A 19,850-nucleotide genomic window follows, 5' to 3' on the forward strand; every position below is an offset into this window, starting at 1 on the left:
AGCCTGACTGTTTGATGAAGACACACCAACCCACGTCAGTCCAAATATTAAGTGAAGTTTGTCGACAGGACCAACGCAGCTCAGAAATGACACAGTCAAGAAATAGTGAGAGAGCAGATTAACATTAATGGAAATGGCATTTGATGCCCAGGTAGGAAGAGAAAGGAATCTGAAAGTAACTCAGCATTTCGAAAGGAAGAAAGCAAGCTGTTCAACATGACTTGTCAAATAACAATATTTTGTGAAGTACATAATGGTACAATTCACTCTGGAATATCCGTTATCTCTGTTTCGGTTGGGATTTCAGTTACAACACATCAACAACTGAATCTGCTAAGGTTCAGTGATTTTTAATATTGATTTAGTTGTTTTGTATTCTGGAAAATTACATACAAGCACCATTCCACATTTTAATGTGCATGTTTTTAAGCAGGGAGGGAGTGCAGTACAATGTAAAAAGAGGTTGGGAAGGTGTGGATAAAGTTATTCAATAATGATAGTCTCCACTTGACATATTCAATGCTATCCACAAAACTGAAGAAATTAACACATTGACTTGCTTCATTAGCCTAGTGCCAGGTTTATAAGATGCATCCGTTAAATAAAACACGCAAAGAAAGAAATTGAAACACCAATACAATGGCAGTGAACACAAAACTTTTATTTAGTACTGATGACCTAATCCATATATGATCCCTAACCGTGACATTACAAATGCGACTGCAAACATGGTACAGAACAGGTAAAAAAAAGTCTATATTTTACAAGTTAAAAAATAAGTTCTGAAAAATACAAATAGGTTAAAGCTGTTTTTAATCACACACGGTCCAAAAAGTGACTTGTGTTGTATGTTTCCTTTTGATCACCCTCTATGCTCATAGCACCAGTATAAGATTACTTTAAAGTAACATTTATTTACATTCAAAATGGTTACTTGTTGATCTTAACACAATTTATACATTAAAAGGAAAAAGAATTGAATGGGTTAGGTCTCAGTATGAATGCAGCTTCCAAAGAATTCTCCTAGAATAATTTGCCACTCCACAGAGCACACACCATGGATCCATGCTTTCACTGCTCTCATCATTATACAGAAATCTTAAATAATCTGTTTGATAACAGTTTTGTTCCTTCTATGAAAATATGATCTTCCACAAAGTACATAGTTGGGCAGGGTGAGGTAAAGATCACAACCTGAGGACATTGCAATAATGCTGGGGTCATGCAAGTCCATACCTACTGAATACTGAAGTGATTATGGCTGGATCTGTGGTTCTGAAGCACACTGACACGAAAATATTTGGGAATAATTAAGGGACCCACCAAGTCTGACACCTTCCTGGACAGAAACACCATCAAGCCTCCTTGAATCCATTTTGCCTTCAGAAGAACGTCCTGTTGTCTCTCAATTTCCATTTATACACATCCAACTTTCCCTTTACCTCATTACTATCTATCCTTTTTTAGTGACCTTCCCCAGTGCTTACTCCAGATGGAGACATAAACAGTGGTTGTTATTGTATATTTTTAAAAAAACAGGAGTGGTCTGTTTCTCTCATATTTATGCTCAGCTCATTCTTGACCAGAATCATTTTAGGAGAATGGCTTAAACCTCATGTGTACTGCCACTGGCAGATTCAGATGTTTAGGTGGCTTATAAACAGATAATTGCTTAATCACACAAACCGTCCTTCCTGCTTCCTTAATCAAAGCTCTGGGCTCTGCAGTCAAAAGCACAAACAGCCTTAAGATCATGTAGCCTCAACTCACAAATCACACAACCCACGCTCAATTGCTAGTAGAAAATCTGATCATAAACTTCCTGAAATGCAACTAAAGACTTGGGCTGTGTTTCACAGGCGACACAGAGGCAAGCATTTTTAATAGGGGGTGTTGACACAAGTTTGCAGCACAACTCAGACTGGCAGCGATCTGGTGGAATAACTGTTGAGCTGCTCATTTCATATCACAGAAGTAAGTTCAGTGCAATGGCCCGTTCTGAGGAAGGGTCACCAGACCCGAAACGTTAACTCTGATCTTTCTTCTTCACAGATGCTGCCAGAACTGCTGAGCTCACTCCAAGGTAAATTGCACACAAAATATCTTATCAAGGGTCACTAACATGTTTGGAACCCATGGGGGCAACTAAAGTAAAGTTCCTGTCACTTCTTTGCTTCAACTTCTCCAAAGGTTGCAAAAGTGAGTAAATGACAAGAAAAGGAAGCAACAGCAAGCTACAGGATTTAGATGTGTTTTACAGGCACCTCAACAATGGCCTGACAGCTCCAAATCAGGAACAAGGCGTACATGAACTTGGAGGACACAAGGCCACACTGCACATGGGGCAGCCCCCCATTCCCCACCAGTATTCCCAGATGTCTGCCTCTCTGGCACATGCTCGCTGAGGTGGGAAACTCGGTGAACAGCTGCAATCAGGGATGTGGGGACGGATGGGGCGCTGCTGCTGGCAGGAGTGCTGTCAGCTTTACACTCACACAGAAATGGCCATTTTGTAGGCCTCATCTGTGCCTGGGAATCTTGAGGCCAGCGGGCCTGTGGTGCTGACTGACACACACAGAGCAGCCCGGTTTCTCAGACAACTTCCGAGAACCGGCCTTGGGCCTTTTGCTGACAGTTGTTAAGGGGGCTGGAAACCTACTGGTTGTCTCCTCAGTAATGGCAAGAGGTCTTTTGCAGGCACTCGGTGAGTACTGCAAAAACTGGTCAACTCCCCGTCCTTCCCCGCCACCTCCACCACACCCCCGGCCCACCCTCCCGATTTTAGGATCCACAGAAGAGGCATATCAATGGCCAAATATTCCGTCGCTGTCATTATTTCTAAGGAATACAAAGGCTATTGAGAGGAACATGCGAATGAACCCAAATAGACTCACCTAAACCTTGGGCTGGAGAGCCTTTTTTTGCTGGCCGCAGTAATGGAGCAGCAGTCAGGAGGCATGTTTGGCAAACCACTGCTGCACACTCCAGCCCCTACCTGAATCAGAAGGGAACAGCCCAAGATGGATACACATGGAGGATTTGGGGGGAGGGAGCAGGGGGAGATCAAACAGTGTGGGGAACAGTGGCCGAGGTCACAAAGTTCCTAAACGCACTTGTACATCCTAAGAAAGCGAAATTCCCAAAAAGATTGTAACCACCTTAAAATCGAAATGCATAACATACAAAAGAGACAGAGCTTAGAGGGGGAAGGGGGGGCGGGGTGCGAGAATTTCTCCGTTGTTAATCAAGTGACATTTGTTTGGTGACCGTTTGGTAAAAAACGCCTTTCAAAAGGGTGGGGTAGTCCTTCACCCGGAAAAGGTGGCGAGCACCGTGATCTACGTCATAGTCAATGGCCCTGCCCGCTACCAAGGCCCGCAGGTTGTTCTCGTGGACTTGATCACCTACGGTTATGACATACATGTCAATTTTGCTGGCTTTGGCAGCTTGTGCCTGTTCCTCTACATTGTTAACCAGGTCTCCCTGGGACCTGCCATCAGTGAACAAGAGGACCTTCCTCCGGGCGTTCCGGCTGGTCCTCTGGTAGTAGGCGTTGACGTAGCTCATGGCGCTGCCGACGTCTGTGGCATCATTCATGAACTTCATCCGCTCGATCTTCTCGGCCACCTCGGTGTAGTTGTTAGAGAACGGCACCTCGATGGCCTGGCCTTTGCTGTACTGAAGGACTGCCAGGCGCACTGAGGCCCCGGGGGCACGCTTGGCACCAAGGAAGCGCTCGGCCAGCCGCTTAACAAATGTCTTGCCCGTCTCAAAGTTTTTGCTCCCCACGCTGGTGGAGCTGTCGACCAGCAGGGTGATGTCCGTCGACACATTGAACTGAACTGCAGAGGAAGCGGACGCTGTTAGCCACTGCGGTTGACAGCTAAAATAATGGGCTGTTGCTGTTAAAAATCGGCAGCTGCTGAATTCCCGGATGCTGGTGCTTTGGCAATCTGGCCTGTAAATCTGCGCTCCCTGCAACCCAGTGGGAATGTGGGGGTATTTCAGATTTTTTAAAGAGGTGGGCACAGATAAACTGTTCATGATGGCTTCCACAGCCAAACAAGGCAAGAATGAGCCCACTGACCACAGGGAGATGAACTCCTGAGACAGGACTCCTTGTAGTCCAGCAAAGGGCAGGAATAGCCATTGCCCTTCAAGCCCCGTAAGGGATTTACGTTTGATCGCCGCTCCAGCCTCCCCACTATCCTCCACCTGCCGCATCATGCTGGAATGTCCCTTCCCTTCAAAGCTGCTGGAGATGCTCACAGTTGATTGTAGGCCTGGGCATCTACAGTGGGCAATTCTACTGTAACATGGTTGAACCCACAGATGTTAGCCTGACCTGGGGGGATGCACATGTCCCTTGGGCTGAGCCCACCCTTCACTCTAAAAATCACAGCCTAAGCCCTTAACTAATAAAGAAAACGTGTTGGAAGTGTACTTACTTGGACAGGAATAGTCTGGGCATTTCTTTTCTGTAGGAAAAAAATGCAAAAAACATTAGCAGAAGGAAAAAAAAAGTTGCAAGTAGCAATTGTTTAAAACCCAAATCGAGATAAGGAGCCTCAGGCCTTTCTGTCAAAGAGAGGCTCGAGATGTGACAGTGCGCTGTCCACTTGCCTCTGCAGATGAACTGAGTGACATTCTCAAGGAAGGCATCCTCCAGCAGCTCCATGAAGTTGTCCCGCTGCAAGCTGAGCCCAGGGGTTGGAGCCGACTCACAGGCGATCTGCCGCAGGCTTTCGGCGGCCGGCTCATTGCGGAAGATGTCGTTCACGCCGACCGAGACAACCTGGAGCACAACGAGAAGCAAGTGAGTGGCCTAGGCAGGAGCCGGCAAACAAACCGCGGCCCCTCCAAGTCGGAAACAAAAGCCTCCTGCAGTGCCACAATGATGCCACCCGAAGGTTGCAGGAACAGCAACTCATATTCCGCCTGAGAACCCTGCAGCCTAATGGTATCAATGTGGACTTCACCAGTTTCAAAATCTCCCCTTCCCCCACCGCATCCCTAAACCAGCCCAGTTCGTCCCCTGCCCCCACTGCACCACACAACCAGCCCAGCTCTTCCCCTCCACCCACTGCATCCCAAAACCAGTCCAACCTGTCTCTGCCTCCCCAACCTGTTCTTCCTCTCACCCATCCCTTCCTCCCACCCCAAGCCGCACCCCCATCTACCTACTAACCTCATCCCACCTCCTTGACCTGTCCGTCTTCCCTGGACTGACCTATCCCCTCCCTACCTCCCCACCTATACTCTCTCCACCTATCTTCTTTTCTCTCCATCTTCGGTCCGCCTCCCCCTCTCTCCCTATTTATTCCAGATCCCTCACCCCATCCCCCTCTCTGATGAAGGGTCTAGGCCCAAAACGTCAGCTTTTGTGCTCCTGAGATGCTGCTTGGCCTGCTGTGTTCATCCAGCCTCTCATTTTATTATCTTGGATTCTCCAGCATCTGCAGTTCCCACTATCTCGGAAACAAAAGCCGGGATCAGTTAAGAGAGAGTCGGGAATGAAGGAAAGGAGCCCTACGTTGGCTTCATTGCAGAGTGACGACAATGACTTGGGGTCTCTCAAAATGTCTGACCGCCCGTCAGTGAGGACCAGGGCGACCCGGACTTGGCTAAGTGACCCTCTGAAGGCTGTCTTCGACCAATCCAGTGCAGTTCCAGTAAACGTACCTCCAGCAATCCATTGGAGGTTCTTGATTGCACTGCAAGTAGAGAAAAGGAAGAATTTCACCCTTCTAATAATGAGACTTTTCTTCCCTGGCCCCCACCCTGACTTGTGCTTTCCATCTGTTCCTCACGCTGTGCTGAAGGCCAGCATTCAGCTCCACGGTTATGGCACTGGAGAGTGGCTAAATGGGTGCTTGTCCACACCCTTCCCCGACAGGCTTGGCACTGGGACTGCCTGCAGAATGCCCGACTGCAGAGGGCTTTGTGAACCAGATTTCACCTGGGCCTCTGCTGGCCCCTGGGGATGGCAGCACGGTGGCTCAGTGATTAACACTGCTGCCTCACAGCCCCAGGGATCCAGGTCCGAATCCACTCTTGGCCGATTGTGCGGAGTTTGCACATTCTCCCTACATCCGCTTGGGTTTCCTCCGGGTGCTCCAGTTTCCTCCCACCAGTCCAAAGATGTGCAGAGGTGGGTTGGCCATGTTAAATAGTGTCCAGGGATGTGTAGGCTAGGTGGGTTAGCCATGGAGTAGTGCAGGGTTGCAGGTGGGTCTGGTTGGGATACTGTTCAGAAGGTCAGTATGGACTCAGTGGGCTGAATGGTTTGCTTCCACACAATGATAACCCTGGTGGATTGGGGTGATATCCAGCAGTAGTTGAGAGTTGCACAATTGCTGCTCCAGATGGGCTGTACAGATTGGGTGCACAAGTGGTTCAACCTCGCCAGGAGTGGCTGATCAGAAGGCTGTCTCTGGCAGTCATGTTTAATTGTGCATTGGTCATCTGAAGGTCTTGTCACGCGAACATGGGAAATAGCAGCAGAGCAGGCCATTCACCTCCCCCACACTTGAAGCCCTACCCTGCCCTGCCATTCAGTAAGATCATGGCTGAGCCATTTATGCTTCAAGTTCCATGCTGCCGTCTACCCACTGAGGACCCTTCATTCCCTGCCCAACAAGAATTCATCTGTCGTGGTCATTGACCCCACCCCCGCCTCCTTCTGAGATCCTTCCAAAATCACACAACCCTCAGCGGAAAAAAAATCTCTTCCTATCCACCATGAAAAGGTGACCCCTAACATTTTAACGAGTGCCCCCTGGTTCTGAACTGACCCATAAGAGGAAACATCCTGCCCACATCCACCTTGTTAAGACCATTCAGAAGCATACAAGACAGCACTCCCTCTCTAGTGGAAACAAACTCAGTCTGTCCAAACTGTCCTCAAAAGCCAACCCGTTCATTCCATGCACCAAGCTAGTAAACCTCTTCTGTGCCACCTCTAATACATTTGCATCCTTTCTGAAATAAGGTGGCCCTGTATAACTGAAGCATAACATTATCATTTTTATGTTCCAATTCCCCCTATAATTCACGAAACTTGCTTCAGATAGCCCAGCTGTTGTGTCAACATGGTCGCCCTTATTTTAGGTTTGAAGTGCTAGTCTTAGACCCATTGTTCTGACTTTCAAATTGGATGTAAATTCATGTTGTGATGACTGCTATCTAGGGATGCCTGAACTCTGAAGTTATTAATCAATCCTGTCACATTACACAATACCCAAGTCTAATGTAAACCCTCTCTGGTAAGTTCCAAGATGTGGTTGTTGGAAGAAACTGTCTCTAAAGCATTCTGTGAACTCCCCATCCAGGCTATTCCTGCCAATCTAATTTTGCCAGTCTATATGTAGATGAACTCGCAGCATTAATCCCAGGTGCTGCTTAAATTGACTGTCCTCGTTGCTCAGTCTCTGCTGAATTGGCGTCTTATATCTGCAATGGCTGTAGCTCAGTATTTTACACCATGCCCCCGCAATGCTAAACTGCTCTGCCCCGGTTCAAGGTCACCCTCCCAGAGTCTCCATGCATAACTGAGAAGCTGATGTGTTGTACATGTTCTATTCCCCCTTTTCCCAAAGCCTTTCCAATGCAACAGGGTGTGTTAACCACGGAAGCAAACCACAAATCAAAATGTGTGACACGTACACTTTTAGCTCCGGCAGCGTGTTAATGTTGGGATCAACCATTGAGACCAACTCCTCAGTTCCTGCATGACTGTACTGGACGACTCCAACATTGGACTCCTTGCCATCAAACTATAAATGACAAACAGAGTAGAGTTAGTACACAGTTAATACATAGAGTACAGGGTCTCCTCAAAACTTTTCCTCTGCAGTTCTTGGTTCCTTGTCATTTCAAATGTTTACATTAGCTCCAAAATAGGCTTAGGTGGATAGGCTTAGAGAAGACAAACATGAACAGGATATTCACAAGATATGGTCCAATTAGTGTAAGCATGAGGCCCATCATATTGGAGCTCCAAAATGGCAAGGAGCTAGCAACTGTACACAGGAAGTGGTTTGAAAGCCAACAATCGTTAAAGGCCAGCTTCAAGAAATCAGAAAGGGTCAAGTGAATGTTGGCCTTTTCCCAAACAGGACTTGACAGTCAGAGGATAGGAGGTTATGCTTTGATTGTACAGAAGCCTGCCAAGTGATCCATTCTTCAGTTCTAGTCACTACATCCCAAGAAAGGATCTGCTGCCCTCAGAGTGCATTGCAGATTAACTACATTAATTCTGGGGCCTGAGAGAATTGAATGTCAAGAACAGACCTATATTTCCTTCAGTAAAGATGGTTCCAGGCTGTTCTAATGCAACATATCAAACATTGGAAGATTCAGCAGGGTTAGGGTTAGATAGTGAGGAGAATTTACTGCTAGCAGGGAAGCGTTTGGTCTGTTAGAAATAAACTTAGGAAACATCATCTTCTACACACAGGACAGTGCAGGTTGGACAGACTGTCACTGCCTTCCTGAGGTTATACGTCTTAAAACAATTAAGTGGATTTGAATGAATTTTTTGTAACAATTGCGCATTTTGTTAGTGACGATTTGCTCCCTGACCATGAGGGGCACATTTTGCATTCCCAATTCTGATCAAAATCACTGTTATTCATGTAGGCAGAATGTATGCTGTGAAAAATATCAATAAACTGCCATAAAGCCAGTAAGTACCAGAGGTTTTCCTCTATGCTATTCTTCACGTACAGCACACATTAGTGTTTTGAGCCTGCTTCATATTTGACTACGGCATGTAGGATAATAGCCATAAGAGGATTTAACACTCCCAGGGCACCCTTAAAGGAACATAACTGGTATATGCTACACATTATAGCTACCAACTCTACTCTTCGACTGAAGTTGATCCAACAGTTGTGCTTTACTTTATATTACAGTGAAAATACAATTTTACTCAAAGTCTTTTATAACTTCAAACCTAAATCTGATCCCACCAGAATCACCATTTTCTAGATTTCAACTTGTTTGCACTCAATGTCTTAAAATTCAAATTTGTGATCATTCCCTCTAAATAAATAATTGCCTATTTGTGGTCTGTTCTGAATTTAACATGCATGCTATAATTGAGTTTCCTTCTTTCATGCCTTATGCAGTGCACTTAGCGATGAGACAATCTGGTTTCAAATTAAGTCACAAAAATGGCTGCAACAAAAGGGAACTCATCTCATTAACGACTGTACTGTTACCCTCCCCCTCTAAACTGTGGTTTAATAGATAGCTTTCGCAACTGCTGTACATATTGGGATAGGCCCATCTGCATGATCATCTTTTCAACCAAAACATAGCACTCATTCTACACACCGCAGCCAAGCATCCTTTGAGGCAAAAAAACTATGGTTTATTCCTGGATGAGGATTGCAGCTTTATACTAATTAGAATAAGTTGAAATCATGAAGATTTTTCCCCCGTTGATGGACAAAGAATGGGGACAAGATTTAAGCTAAAAAGCAGAAGGTTCGGAGGAGATGTGAGGAAAAATATTTTCACCCGGAGGGTGTTGGGAATCTGGAACTCGCTGTCTGTAGGGTTGGTAGGGACAGAACTCCTCAATATTTAGAAAATGTTTAGATGTGCGCTTGCAATGCCAAAGCATACAAGGTTATGGGCCAAGTGCTGGAAAATGGGATTAGAATGGCTTTGTGGTTATTTTTGATCAGCAAAGATGCAATGGGCAAAAGGGTCTTTATCTGTGCTGTAGATCTCTAGGGCTCTATGACATCCACGGGTGAGGGTGAGGGAGGAGGCTTCACCTCCTTTGAAAACACACCAATTAATTAATGCAAGCGGGCAAAATCTCCCTGCTGCTTTGACAGTCAGTCATTCACTTGTTTTAAACTTAATGGTAAAGCTCATTGGTGGGACTGCATCTAACCATGTCATGTTTGGCTGGGAGTTTTAACACAATTTTAAGTCCCCCAGCCTTCGTTTACACGAGAAGTAAATTTACATAATGAAAAAGGGGAAAAAACATTAAGCTGTATTGCAGATGACTCCTTTTGTTTAAATAAAAGAAAAACAAATGAAGCAATGCCAAGATCAAAAATTCATGTCTGCTCAACTGAGAAATCCAGTCAGTCTTTCTTGTTGGTTAGCAAAGTTAAAGATTTGTTCTCACCCTGATTTTTTCATCTCTGCTCAGTCTCTCTATCACTGTGATTATGAACTGCTTGGCTAGAGCAAAGTTTTGGTCTCCGATACTCTCTGAGCTGTCCACTACAAACAGGAGGTCAATGGGCCCACACTTGCACTCTGCAACATAGACACAATCAAAAATTATCCATACAATTCTGAACTTGAGCTTATCAGAGGGATTTCACCACTGTTGCAGGTGCTGGATATGCAGTCAGGGCAGCTAAACTGAATTAACATACAATATTAGCCAAAGATCAAATGGAATATTGGGATAGGTTTGAGGGGTTGAATGGCTTCCATCTTCCCAGGAGGACAAGGCAGAGTGGAAGGTGATGTGTTAGTTCATTCATCTACAGAACGCTGATTCCCCAAATCACATCATTCATTGTTGTTAGCCATAAATTTCCCTCCTAATATTTTCCTGGTGTTGGGAAAAACAGGAAATAAGCTCTCTCATTGCAGCCACATTCCTCTGCAAATTGACTATGTCGGTGTATTATCTTCAAAATATCAGAGAGTTGTTATGTTTTAAAATGGTTTCAGATGTCCCACGGGTCACTGGCCTTAATAGAAAAGGGACTCCCAAAAGCAGAAGCCTGGTTTTGAACTAGGGTTAGAGATCATTATGGCTGAACCAATGTGGAGGAGTTATTCCGTTAAAATCTTGAAACCTTATTGATGGTTCTTCCACCTCAGTTAATAGATCGTCATCTTTCAGGGCACTGTTTGAAATAGTTCGGTTCACGTTGCTTACATGCTAACACAGACTGATTGGGTGGGGCATGTCCTAAATTGCCTCACCTCAGTTTGACAGCATCGACACTAAATGAAGTAAGGGATCATCTACAAATACTTCAGGCTCAAGGGAATAATCAAGTAAATGTAACAAAGGATAGAGTTTCTAATGGTAAACAGCAATCATATCAGGCTAATCTGTATCAAACAATTTACTCACCGCAGCAAGCTGTGAAAAAAAAGGGGAAAAAAGGAAATTAGCAATAATTGTTCATGGGATTAACAGTACATTATTCCTATTTTAATTAATTCTCCATCCAGTCATTTTGTCACCTCAAGTTTGTGATTGTTTTTTAAATAGAAGAAAATTCGTTCACAGGATGTGGGGTTCACTGGCCAGGGATATCAATTCCTTAAATGCTGTCGAGAAGGCAATGGTGATCTGCCTTCTCAAACTGCTTCAGTTCGCCATGGGTAGGTACACCACAGTGCCATTTGAGAGTGCAGATTTAGGAGGGACAGTTTGGAAAATTACCCCTGTGCCTTTTTGTTGAAGGCGAGTAATTATGTGCCATCTTGGGTGTGGCTCAAACAATCTGCTGTACGCCCCATCGCTCACTGATGCCATTCTTTGTCACACCAACGACTGCAAGGCTGCCATATGAAGGCTGGTTAAATGATGCCCATGTGTATTTGGCACACAGTGTTATGCCATTTGGCACATGAATTTGGAAGGATGAAACAAATTTGAAAAGTATGATATCTCAAAGCAGCTGTGGGGATCTGACAGCAGCCTGAATGGAAATCATAGCCGACCTGTAGCCGATCACTGAAGTCAAATGAAGGATCCTTACTGCCGCTGTGCCTGAGACTCAGCATCGACTGAGAACAACAGACCAGCACACCCTTCAGCTGAGCCTGGAGATAGGACTTTCAGATCTCATAATGGCAGCCAACTTCAAATAGCAGCATATTGAGTCCTGATACTCAATTCACTGCTTTGAAAATGATTGATGGTTCACTTACAGCACATGCGCTTAATGATGTCCAATATTTCACATTCCTGTTAAAGAACAAGAGGAGGATCAGGAATCTTAGGCCATACACTCCAAGCCCTAATGGTTTAGGGCTGTTCAAATATCTCTGCTTGTATTAATGTGTCCAAAGCAGTTCAGTGTATACATACAGAAGGTCCTGGTGGTCCTGGAGGTCCTGGGGGTCCCTGAGGGCGAAACAGAGTAAGTAAGACATGATTGTTATTAGTTATGTTTGGTGGCTTTGAATTTACACATCACTTTATTCTTGTGGAATGAGGGGAGCGATTAGTGTTTCAGTCGGATATGTCCTTTGAGCTTGCTTAAAGTACACAACGGAGATGACAGCATCAAAAGAGGGGATAAATGAATGCAAGGTGAAAGCAAATTAAAACAGATTCAAAAGACAGTCTTTCCCAGAGCCGTAACTACTGGAACAAATCCACGCAAGTCCTCTGCTGTGATTAAACCCCAGATCTTGTTTCCGAATGACCAAGCACCTTCGCATTTGGATCCTGCTTAACTTTACAAAGTGCCTTTCAATATTGTGCTTTGTGGTAATTGGCATACATCCCTCCGAGGAACCACAGGTAGCTGGAATGTCGAAACAAACTGATTTCCATGGATTTTTAGTGGGCTGTGGGCACCTGTTTGTATTCTGGGATGCCTTTTACCAACGGGTGAACTTGGCGGGGTGGGGACGGGCGGGGGATGTGGTGAAGGAGCCGGTGGTCATACATGCCAGCACCCAACATCAACCCTTTAGCTTATGTACTGCCTCTGCCTGTACCAAGTACATTTTTCCCAACCGATTTCATGTGCCCACATCCTGGCACATATTCTACCCTGGCACACATGCAGTTATTTATTTTCCTTCTTGCTTTTTTCTCTCTCGGCCCTTGCCCTGTGGTAGGCACACTGATGGCTCAGAAAAGGGGGCCAGCAGTAGCATGCCCTGGAAGAAAACAAAAATCCACATAGTTGGAAGAGCACAACGCTAAGTCAGCTCACCTTGAGCTGAACTCGAGCATTTTGAAAAGCCACAAGTTGCTGCTCTAAAAGCAGGGCTAACGACTGCGCTAAATCAGCACTACTTCTTGATTCACGGTGTTCAGGAAACCGAAGTCAGCATTTACACCTTATTGTCATCTTTTGCTACACCAGCGAACCTTCTACAACATTGCACAGCATCAGCGAGAAGGGAAGCAACCAAAATTATGCCGATAATTGTTCCGTTAAGCTGTAGATGGGAAGGCAAAAAGTCAACCCAAAGTCAGCTAAACTCCTGGCAGATTTAATCAAAAGCACAATGTGGACAGGGACAAAGAGGGTCTTTTTGAATAGATCTTTCAGTGGGTCACAACGTTTGGAGCTTGCAGACGTTGTGGTTCATGAAGGAGTGTGAGACATGGTGGGAGTAGGAGGTGCTTTCTGACCATTCAACCATTGAACCCTAATGAACAACATTTCCAAGCCAAGTCAATTTATAATCTTAGGCAGGAGCCACTCCAGTGAAGGGAGGAAGTGGCAGTTGCTGCAGCTTTAGAATGATCACAGGTTCTTAAAAAGGACCTCAGCGAAAGGCCCCCATTATCCTGGCTTAGACGTCAGGGCAAGCCTGCCTTCCATGAGACTGGGTCACCCTGAGATCAGGGAGAGATATGCCCCACCATCTGAGAGGGAGTTCTTGCTCAGACTCACTAGTCTCAGGAGCACCACTGAGAGCAAGGGGCCACCTGCTGCAATTGCAGACAATCCTTCTTCACACTGAGGAGCCACTGTTAGAAAGTCAGTGGAGGTTTTTACTGGCCTTGGTTGGACATGCCTTGGTGGTGGTGGTGGTTGGGGGAGGCCAAGTTATGGACAGTGATGGGGATGGGGGGGGGGGCAAGAGATTGGCTGCCATTGAGATGGCTTGGAGAAGAACATGCAGCAATTGGAAGATTCTGGGTGGAGAACAGGGTGCTAGTACGATGGAAAGCACCAAACTGTTAGTGGGCCGATACGAATTCTAACTAGCTACTGTTATTTCTGGAGCAACATCAATGTTTGCATGCAAGTCAACCTTTGAAGCCTTTGAATTTTCCACAGACACACTAGGTTGACTTATATGCTGGGTATAAGGTTGAACTACCATTAAATGAAATACCCACTTGGGCGACACAGTGGCTCAGTGATTAGCAATTCTGCCTCAGAGTCAGGGATGTCCCACAATCTGAAGATGTGCAGGTTGGAGGGGTTGGCCGTGCTAAATTGCTCATGGTATCCAAGGACGTACAGGCCAAGTGAGTTAGCCATGGGGAATGTAGAGTTATGGGTGGTGGTGGTGTGTCGGGGTTTCACTGGGATGCTTTTCAGAGGGTCGGTGCAGACTGAATGGTTTCTTTCCACACTTAAGGGATTCTATGATTTGATGGGTGGAAAATGGAAGCTGACTACTAAAATGCATAGCAGGTTGTGGCCAAAGAATAGAGAGGAGTGTTGTGGGAGCTCGAGATACAAAAGCTCGTATTTTTACGAAATAAAATGGGGTCTCCACATACACTGGGGCGACTTGGACATCATGATTTAAGGTTATTATTTAATCTTTTTCCTTTCCAATCTTTCCCTCCGTTCCCTCTCTTGGGTCCCCCACTTAACATTCATTATCATGTTTGTGGTCAATCATCCTGGAGTCAGTTGCTTCCCATTGCCAGAAAAAAAATACAGATTTCCTTTTATGTGCTCTTCCTAGCTTACTTCAAGCATTCAGACCAAGTCTCAGTTCAGCAGCCAGCTATTGTCAGACATATATCCACTCCCTCAACATTCCCCATGTTCTGGGAGTAAGGGATTATGGGGAAGTTCCCTCCACACCTCCTGGATTGTAGTCAGGGTAACTCTGAGCTTCAGAGGTCATGATCTTCCCAAGCAATGTTGATGCAAAATGTTCCAGGAAAGGATCAGAGCCAGAACTCATGGATGAGACAATTTGGGATCTGCTTCCTGGCATACTGAGTCTGCTCCTTTTTTTCCCCCCTCGTTTAATAATTGGTAGAGGGCATCAATTGCTAGAACTTATTGCTCATCCCAGAGAGCATTTAAGAGTCAATCACATTGCTGTGAAGTCACATATAGTCCAGCCCAGGTAAGGATAGTAGATTCCTTCTCTGAAGGACATTTGTTAACTAGAAGGGTGTTCCAACAATTCATAGTCATTATTAGATTCTTAATTCCAATTATGTTTTAAATTACTGAATTCAAATTTTACCATGTGCCTTGGTGGAATTTGAACCCAGATCCCCTGGAACATTCCTTGGGTCTCCCGATTTAACAGTCCAGCAATAATACCACGAGGCCATCGCCTCCTCTCAACCCTCAGTAGGCAGAGTAAGCCTCAAACTTGACACTGGGCACTTAGGAGCTGGCCAGCTACCAGACCAAAGAGATAGACATGACAGTACAGTTGTTGTGCTATACATGATCAGAGACAAGAATGACCAATATCAACATCTCAGGGCAGCAACCTAAGGCAGGAAATGTAATGTCCCAGAGAATTAGGACAATGAGACGATGAGAAGCAGAGCACAACCTGAGCCCTAAGGCTCTATAAACCCAATACAAAGAACCCCATTTAAAAGTAGTAGATAAGAAGGTTTGCCAATAGGTCAAGTTGGGAAATTAGCCATTGTAACTGTACAATGCTGAAAAAAAAGGCCATTTCATCTTCCATCAGGACAGACACAAGAATGCCAAATTTCAAACAAGTTGGATTTTCCAGGAAGACTACGGTTCCCTATTTCTTCCTCCATGGCAACACCTCAGCCAATTAGAGTCAACTTAGCAGCCAATCATCATCATTATTCTCTCAATTAGTTGGAAATTTGGTGTTCTTGCATTCGTCCTGACACAACGTTTCATCAATGCACTCCACTTTTCAACACGGCCCATACCACTGAGTGACCATATGTGTTAGCCCCTGAACTGCCCATGGCGAGTTAGACCCAATGGCTTTTGAAAACACAAGCTCTGGCTGTCCTGAGACAAGGGTCACAGCAGCCAACTGGCAGTGTTCACCCACATCCAAGGGATTGACAAAGCTAGTTGGGACGGGGTGTCAACAGACTTCATAAAGATGGACATGGATGACGGAGATGTTACCAGTTAGAGTATGTCCTCTGCAGAGTCGCTCTCTGGGCAACCTGAAATTGAGGAACTGGGTGACAGGATGGGGCCAGAAGTGGGTGCCTCGTCGGGCACGCAAGACGGACAGGTCCCTACAACAGTTGGATCTTTGGCCTTGACACTCGGGAGCATGCTGTGTTGCGTAGGCCATACCCCCTTCACAGGTGGCAGTCCATCTAGTTCCTGCGCGAGGCCTCATAGAGGGCAATGCCGCCGCAGGACCGGGAACAGCCAAAACCCATCCGAAATCAAAACAGGGCGGGGCATCAGCTCAGGTCTGAAGAGACGTCAGCCACAGCATCTTAGACCAACATCCATCACTCAAATCCCATCATCCTTTATGGGGCTGCCGTTCAAACAAACTCAGCCAAGGTTCAACAGCGGGTACAACTCCTTACCGGCTCTCCCTCTGCGCCTCTGTAACCCTTGGCTCCTTTGCGACCTCTCTCACCTGGAATAGCGTTCTGAGGAAGTAATCACAGAGAGGCGAGTTTGCACAGTCATTGGTACATGTGTTTCACTCTGCAAATACCGGTCATCCAGCTAACTGAGGATCAAACTCCTGTTGCTTTTGTAACAAATGCAAATAACACTGCGATGTCTAGAGACAAAAGAAACTATATTTCTGTATCCCCCGCCAGTCTCGAAAAACCATTTCCTGGCAGGTAACACAGACAGCTGTCAGAGAGCTGTATTGTACTTGTACTGCGATTTAGGCAGAACGACATGGGTTCGAATCCCAGTCAAGGGACTCAATTTCAAAATGCAGGCTGATCAGCCAATGTGACACCGAGGGATTGCTGCGCTGTCGAAGGTACTGTCTTCGGATGAGGTATTTACCCAAGGTTCTCTGTGACGAATAGGCCAGGGAGAACATGGCACCATTTCAAAGAAAGGGTCCTCTAGACAACATTCATCACTCGGCCAAGATTGTAAAACACAGATCCGCTCATTATGGTATCTGTCTGTGGGAGCTTACTGTGTACAAGCTGGCTGCTGTGTTTTCACATTTCATCAAATAGGCTTTGCGTTCATAAACGGGGTCGTTAAATAAAAAATGATCTTTCCTCGAAGTCTCTAGGACGAGACCGGACCATGCCTAAACTCATTTCTCTCGTATTAACGCTGGAACAGAGAATGCTCATCGCCTTACAGGGCTGGAATATGCTGCTGAACTTCTCACCCCCATCAATTTTCAATCCTGTCACATGCTCGTGTATGTCCAAACAGGGCTTAAAACATCATTTGGCGCTCACTGCGAAGGGAGGCTGTTTAAAAAATCAGGGCTGATCGTTTACAGAGCTGTCGCTGCAGTACACGCAGTTTGGGATGTTATGCACGCAGTGTGTTAGAGGTTGCTTTGAGTCTGTGCTAATTTGTACATCTGTAAAAGTCGATTAAGTGGACCACTGTTGCTACTAGCCTTTGTACATATCAAAGGCTGGATTATCAACCGCATTGACACTGACTGGGGACTACGGACTTAAAAGCGAAGCTTCCAAACTGCTGCTCAATAATATTCCAAGTGTCTAGGAGAATGTGTGTGGACTTGTTGGGCCGAAGGGCCTGTTTCCACAGTGTAGGGATTCTATGATTCCAAGAACGAGGAGTGTTGACTAAGTTTCAGAGAAGACCACCCAGCATCTAACCTTCCGGGCTTTCACAGCGTCTTTTGAAAATGCCACGTGTGCATTCAGCCAAAGCTCTGGAATTCTTCCTCGTTCCATACCTCTCTGCCCTCCCTCTTTTGTCCAAGTTTTCAGTCACCTTCCGAACAACACCCTGCATGGCTTAATGTCAATTTGTTTCTGGGAACAGTTCAGCAACCCCCTGGGGTATTTTTTTTAAAATGGTGTCCAGTGCAGTTTGTGACTGCAAAGCGAGTGAGCAGCCTTAATTTAAGAAAAAGAAACACACATTGTCCTTTTGCTACATAAGGAGACCAATGGAGCTCTAATTTGGTCAAATTTTGGCAAAGAAAGAGTTAAAACTGGCCAATTCTGAAAGGGTACTGAACAGAAACAACTGTTTTAAAAATGATCTGCTTAATCTCGACATGCAGTTTCTGTTCAGAACAGTCACATATTTGTGGGGACCAGCGATCCTAATTTTGTTTAGCTAACACTGGCAGGATTATCTCGGAGTTTCTGGGAATAAATCTCCCAGGAAGACCTCAGCGTGGCAGTGCCATTATCTGAAGGAGAATGATATTGAATCAATTTTGTCGAACCATTTCTGGTTCAGAGTGTGCACTGAAGCACGGCCATTGCTTGAGGGGCCATTACCTGGCATCAGGCACCATGGATACTGTCCTTGTTCCCCTCACTTTTCTTGGCAAAGCAATACCAGTCAAGATTAACTGAGGTCCTGAGTTCTGGTATCCAGGTATTGGATGGTAGACTTGGTGGGGAGGGCGGGCGTAGGGGGTAGGGAAGGGTGGGTAGATGGAGGGATCTGAGGGATATAAGTTGAAGGAGGATTGTTTCTGGCCCTGCAACAATTGTGGAAAAGAGAGAGAGAAGTCTTTGATTTCCCTGTACTTCTGGGTCAAAAATGTCTGGTCTTGGCCGAACTACTTGAATACTGAAACAGTTTGGAGGACAGGAGACCATCGCTGCCAGGTAAAGGAGGAAGGAAAATATGTTTTCTGGAAACCAATGTCCTGGAACCAAGTCAGAGAAGCCAATCAGGACATCCCAGCTGCTTTATCCCCATGCACAACAGCTGAGAGAGAGCAAAGAAAATCGGGGAGCCAGTTTATGGGGTCACTGGGTCTGGTCCTCACAGCTCATTCTCAAATAGATCAGTACACTAACTGAACCACCCGCAATTGATCTCAGCTGATAACAGCACTTTGCATTTGAGCGGCACCTTTGCTTCAGGGGAAAGTGTTTCACAGGAGCGCTGTCAGACCAAAGACAGACACTGGGTCACGTTTAAATCGGGAGACAGGACCATATGCTGAGGCAAAGAGCTGGATTTTCACAGACTCTTCAACGAGCAGAGAGATAGCATGAGGGAGAAGTTGGGGGCAGGAGGATAGCGGTGGACATGGGGTTGGTCTCAGACATTAGGTCCAGGTAGCTGAAGGTGTGGGCACAAAAATGGAAGGACACAAGAAAGTCAGAGGTGTGCAGGAGGCCAAAGTTTAAAAGGTAAAAATTCTCAGAGGGTTGTCAGGCTACAGTAGCTTATAGTTAGGACTCAATCATGCTTGCCCCAATGTGTGTCAAAGAAGGCTGTAATCAGAGACCAGTCACTACCTATTATGTATTCTAAAGAAGGTCAGGTGCAGGATGGAGTCCTGAAGATAGTTACTTTTACTGTATTCATTGTATCTTGAAGCAACGCTTTGAGCTCTATTACTATTATCGGCTGCACATTTCCAACCACCCAGCAGCTGAGAAAATAGTTAATGATTGGGTCGGACATAGAAATAAGTGACACTTTTAATTCCAGCTTTAGTTGGGAGTCTAGTTCCAGAAAACGGAGAGGTCGGAAGGATGGGCACAGTTGCACTCTCAGGAGCCATAATAACCTGGTGACTGTTACTGGGCTATTCCACTGGGGTGCCATCACCACTAGGCACAATCCTCACCCTCCAGTAATAGGAGGAACACTGCTTGGCTTCTCACTGCAATTGAACGGCTCTCACTTCAGTTCTGATTTGGGACTCTCACACCCAATGGGGACCGGTCAGGGAAACAGATTCAAAGCAGGTCAACAGGACTGAGGTACAGAACAACC

General features: G+C 45.7%; 1 protein-coding gene across 1 annotated transcript in view; it reads right to left on the bottom strand.

Annotated features, from left to right (window-relative positions):
• Positions 1-2,773: 2,773 nt before the first annotated feature.
• The window catches only part of col6a1 (collagen, type VI, alpha 1), a 55,355-nt gene continuing 38,278 nt past the window's right edge, over positions 2,774-19,850 (bottom strand). The window contains exons 26-35 of the mRNA XM_048534301.2: positions 16,502-16,567; positions 12,092-12,127; positions 11,932-11,968; positions 11,126-11,134; positions 10,154-10,287; positions 7,666-7,775; positions 5,534-5,714; positions 4,624-4,795; positions 4,449-4,478; positions 2,774-3,842 (exon numbers count right to left, since the gene is read on the bottom strand). Coding sequence (XP_048390258.2) covers positions 3,241-3,842; positions 4,449-4,478; positions 4,624-4,795; positions 5,534-5,714; positions 7,666-7,775; positions 10,154-10,287; positions 11,126-11,134; positions 11,932-11,968; positions 12,092-12,127; positions 16,502-16,567 — 1,377 coding nt within the window. The 3' untranslated portion in view covers positions 2,774-3,240. The remainder of the gene's footprint in view (positions 3,843-4,448; positions 4,479-4,623; positions 4,796-5,533; positions 5,715-7,665; positions 7,776-10,153; positions 10,288-11,125; positions 11,135-11,931; positions 11,969-12,091; positions 12,128-16,501; positions 16,568-19,850) is intronic.

Source organism: Stegostoma tigrinum, chromosome 7 (genome assembly GCF_030684315.1).
Source record: "Stegostoma tigrinum isolate sSteTig4 chromosome 7, sSteTig4.hap1, whole genome shotgun sequence".
NCBI classification, from domain to species: Eukaryota; Metazoa; Chordata; class Chondrichthyes; order Orectolobiformes; family Stegostomatidae; genus Stegostoma; species Stegostoma tigrinum.